This window comes from Stegodyphus dumicola, chromosome 5 (genome assembly GCF_044657685.1).
Source record: "Stegodyphus dumicola isolate Sdum_Otavi_A_Nest chromosome 5, ASM4465768v1".
NCBI lineage: Eukaryota > Metazoa > Arthropoda > Arachnida > Araneae > Eresidae > Stegodyphus > Stegodyphus dumicola.
The window spans coordinates 66,250,378-66,255,268 of record NC_140772.1 but is presented as its reverse complement, the minus strand read 5'-3'; the positions used below and the strand labels follow the sequence as shown (position 1 = coordinate 66,255,268).

Below are 4,891 nucleotides of genomic sequence, written 5' to 3'. Positions count from 1 at the left end.
AATTGGCACACTAGCAGTACAACAATGTGCAAATGTTCAGATGAAAAGAGACGTAAGGCAAAAGTCTACCTGTGCAAGCAATGAATTTTTTGGAGAAGTTGCTTTAATTGCTACAAAATCTGCAAAACACCACGCCGCCATATTACTACCTAAATTTTTTGTCTACATTTCGAATTTTAAGCCTAAAATGTCTCCAAAAATGCGGTTTTCGCACATGCAAAAACCACGTTTTGAAGACACAATTTAAGCTAAAAATCCGAAACAAAAACAAAAAATTTAGATAGCAAAAACGTAAAGTTTCTAACCAAAAATATTTGACAAGAATCCATGTACACAGCGATATGTTTTAACTTCAAAAAACATCTACGAATTGCACATTCTAGGCAGCAAAGGAATCTACGAACTACGCACACCTCGCTTCAAGAAATTAACATAACAACAATAAATTTCAAAGAATACCATGTACACAGCATTCTGTTTAAACTTAAAAAAAATCTACGAATTGCACAATCTAGGCATTGCGCACAAATCAACCAAATGAACTAAACTAAATTACAAACAATTAAAAAAAAACAAAAATGCATAGTAAAAAACAATGAACATAACATTCTACAAAATAAAATGCATTTACCATAATAATACATTCCTGAATAAAATTTCGCCAGTCACACAAGGTCTCTGGACAAAAGTGCCACGATTTTGCTATATCACATGTCTTTCTGAGATTCAAAATTTCGCAAGTAACGATCAAAACTTCCTCTAAAATTAACTTACTACACCAAAACCACAATCCAAATCTTAAACTCCGCTGACAGCCACATACTTTACCAGCAACCATTTAACTGCAAATCCACACAAAAACTATCAAAGACGCCCTTCTTCGTCCGAGTTCTAATAACAGCTCCTCATTTCAGACTCCGTTTTCAAAGTCTCAATCCTCATAAGCACACCCGTGAACAAAAGACTCGTTAACAACTCCAACTTCGTACCTTTTAATCCTAAATTACTTTCCAGACAATCTAAAATACGCGACTGAAATCTTGCCACCACGTCTATCATTGCAACATAGGCCGTTTCAAAACACGCATGACACGAACCAATCAGCAATTAAACCATTCCAGCAAAAGATTTTTCAACGTCAACAGGGTTGCCATACAACACGCAATCGCGCCAAAAACCAGCGCGGAACACATATAGACTCATTTGGTGAAATTAGGCCGCATATAAGAGTAGAGCCTTTTTTTAATTCACAAATAAGGAATGCCAGTAAAATTTTAACCCCCTTTCCCCCCAGATTGCGGTCATTGGCAAGAGCCTTGAGCATCGTATAGGTTACAATACGACTTTGCTCAATTTTGAAGGAGAACACAGCGGGAAAGACGGGCACGAGGGTCTCCCACCTCTCTACCTCTACCATCGGCCTCTCGAGAGGACTTTCGCCTCACTGCATATTTAGAGTGCCCCCATGCCACATAGAAACTATATATTTACAAACATATATGCCTTCTCTTGGATTCGAACCCGGGCCCTTCGTTACGGCAGTCAGCGTTCCTAACCCCTATCCAGGTTGGGCGGCATGTAAACTGATACTTTAACTATTATAAATCCTGAAAATTTGCGTGTTATATTTATCGCATAATATTTTATATCCGTTTATTCTCAATTACAATTGATTATATATAATTTTATAATGCTGCTTATAAATGAATTAAGTAAAATATGAAAATATATTCAAATTATAGTTTTAAATATTACCCTTTCCTCGTGATACAAAACTATAAAAATGTGTTTTCGAATTGAAACCGAATGCATTTAATTTCAAATTATACGTTTCCTTAAAATTATTTTTTGATAACATTCAAGCTCCTTTTATTCTTATAACATTTTCGTAATAAAGAAATGTAGTTGCGTGGCGAGGCCGATTTACATACGTAAAAATCCCTACAGAGGGCGAGATTGAAGATTTCTTCCTACTGGCCAGCGCACATTTTTCTTTGATTGGTTGTTTTTACAGTCCAATCAAGGTTATATAATGATGCGATCAGGTATTTTTTTTTTCTCATTTTATTCTGCTGTTATTTTCTCCTAACTTGAAGAATCTTAATTTTTATAGTGTGCTAGCCTTTCAATTAAGTTTTAAAATGTCTGGTCGTGGTAAAGGAGATAAAGGGAAAGGGAAAAGTAAGACTCGTTCGAGTCGTGCAGGTCTGCAGTTTCCTGTTGGACGTATTCACAGACTTTTACGCAAAGGTAATTATGCGGAGCGCATTGGTGCTGGTGCTCCTGTCTATTTAGCTGCTGTTCTTGAATATCTGGCTGCCGAAGTTCTCGAGTTAGCTGGAAACGCTGCTAGAGACAATAAGAAAACTCGTATAATACCTCGCCATCTTCAGCTGGCTATCCGCAATGATGAAGAATTGAACAAGCTTCTTTCGCATGTGACTATTGCCCAAGGTGGTGTATTGCCGAATATACCGGCTGTTCTCTTGCCAAAGAAAACTGAGAAAAAGACTTAAAAAGGTTGGGAGATAATTCATTTGCAACAATCAAATTGTACCATTATCCAAACTCCAAACTGTTTTTAATGCTTTCAAACATGTCTGCCATTGACGTTGTTTCTTTACGCTTATCTGCCATTGACATTTAATGCGGTTCTTGTGTTTGGTTTTAGTGACTTGGTTGGTACATGTGCAAAATAAGTTTGAACTAATTTTTAATTTGTGTTGGAAGCAAGTAATATTACTTTTGTTTAACTGAAAATTTCCTCAGTAGCTTTACATGGGGAAATGTCAAAATTTTTATCTATTTTCTGAGTCACTCTTGTTCATGTTTAAATGGAAAATTATCATTGCTTCTTTTGTAATGTGAAGTTGCTGAAATTTGAGTTGTACTCGTGGCAAATATTTGGAAGCAAATTTGGTTATTTAAATTTTAAGGAAGTATTTGAATTTTAAAAACTCATTTCAAACATGTATTTTTATTTCTGAAAAATTGAGATTTATTAATTTTGGCAAAACTAAGACACTTTGCTGGCGACTGTTTTATAATGCTACGATGAACTTTAAATTCTTTATCTCGTATATCTTTTATTATGAAAGCAAATAAAGTCATAAGTAATTAATTAAGCTTTTTATTTCTTAGTAATCTATTGGTGCGTTATATATAATTGACACATCAGAAGTTCAGATCTTTCTTCCTAAGTTTAAATTTTTGCATAGAATATGAAATGTGAATAAGCTTCTAGCGAGAATTGAATGGGAAAGATTCACATCAGAGAAATAACTTGAAAATTTTTTTGGGTCCTTTAATTGTAGAAGTCGGTGTCTCAATGTATAACAAATACTCATTTCACTTTTTCGCATGGAATAACCAGATGAAATTAAACTAACGGTATTGATTTTAATGAATGTGCTGTTACTAATATTTAGTAGTGAGCTGAATGCAAGAAATAAGTATTTAGAAAAAGTAAGAACCACCTTGGCACAATTTAGCGGTTTTTTTACAGAAGAAAAAAGATAATTTGGTGAATTTTCGGATTGCATGTTACGACGGATATAGTCAACTAAAGAACTATTGTGCACATGTTTGCCAGAATTTGGAAATTTCTACTAAGGTAGTGTGGTAATACGTGTAAGTACTAGAAATATGTTGGAATATATAAAGGAAATTTGATTGTTCAGCAATTTTTCGTGGTATCCAGTAATTATGATTTAAACCTTTTGTCTGTTGAATTATTTTTCACACAGTAGTACTGACCATTGAATTCGATCGCTTATTAAAAAATTAGCCACTTTAAAAATTTTCATAGTTTCCTGAAAGATGTAAAAAAATTTCGGTACTCTTTTATTATTGGGACCGGATTCAGAAATGTATGCATGTACACATGTCTATGGATATGTGTTCCTGTATGAATGTATATAATGTATGTACGTATGTATGTGTAAGTGTGTGTCTGCGTATGTATGCGAGTCTATACATACACACGTATATTAGCACATACTTTTCATTTTTACATTTCTGAATCCGCTTTCGATAACAGAAGAGTACCAAAATTTTCAATGTCTTTCCTACTAGAATAACAAATGAAATTTATAATTTAAATAAATAAATCCGTGTTTGATTATAAATTTCCTGTTGTCATATTTTAAGCTTGATTAACATCTAAATATTTGTGTAGTCGTAAAGAAACTTTTAAAAAATAGATTAATAGAAATGATGCATCTTAAGTTTAAGACCAAGTTCTGTAAAGATAATTTGTTAGATGTTCAAAATGCCAAGTACGGGAGTGGAGTATTGAATTGCAACATTACAGAAGTATAAAATAGGCAGAAAATATTTTTAAAATATCAGTTAGTACATGATGTGCTACCAGTTTTAAATACTGAATTAATTTTTAACTTGTTATGCTGTACTTTTGTGTTAAAATTTGTTTGAATTATATATTCTTCTGCACAGCAAGAACTTATAATAATAAACATTTATACCATAGTTTAAATCCAGACGGTTTATTGACAGGTCAGCAACGCGGCAGCTTTTTTTTTTTTTTTTTTTTTTTTTTTTTTTTTTTGGATAGTTTTAACGGCAGGACCGAAATCAACTTCCATTGAAGTTCTTAATTTTTCTCATCGGTTTTCATAGAAAACGCTAATGTCTTGCATTTCAGAATCTGATCATTTTTCTTATTCATCCTATGCAAAAACTTAATCATGATCTTAAATCTAAATGCATTATCTCTTTTGTTTATGGGCTATCGGAACTGCTTATATTTGTATTAGCACGTCAAAAACGTATTTTCACATCGCTTACAAGAAAAACAAGGGTTCGAAACACCGATTATATGCTGTAACCAATAGCTAGATGATCATGTAAATAAGCTTAAAATGTTGCATTG

The 4,891-nt window shown here is 33.2% G+C and overlaps 1 protein-coding gene across 1 annotated transcript; it reads left to right on the top strand.

Annotated features, from left to right (window-relative positions):
* The first annotated feature begins 2,059 nt into the window (after positions 1 to 2,059).
* On the top strand, positions 2,060 to 3,121 carry LOC118197522 (histone H2A-like). The gene has a single exon (XM_035369043.2). The coding sequence runs from the start codon at positions 2,142 to 2,144 to the stop codon at positions 2,514 to 2,516; it is 375 nt and encodes a 124-aa protein (XP_035224934.1). The 5' UTR covers positions 2,060 to 2,141; the 3' UTR covers positions 2,517 to 3,121.
* The last annotated feature ends 1,770 nt before the right edge of the window (positions 3,122 to 4,891 follow it).

Bases quoted from the DNA above. Each gene is read 5' to 3' on its own strand.
- LOC118197522 (XM_035369043.2), top strand. From the start codon at position 2,142: ATGTCTGGTCGTGGTAAAGGAGATAAAGGGAAAGGGAAAAGTAAGACT.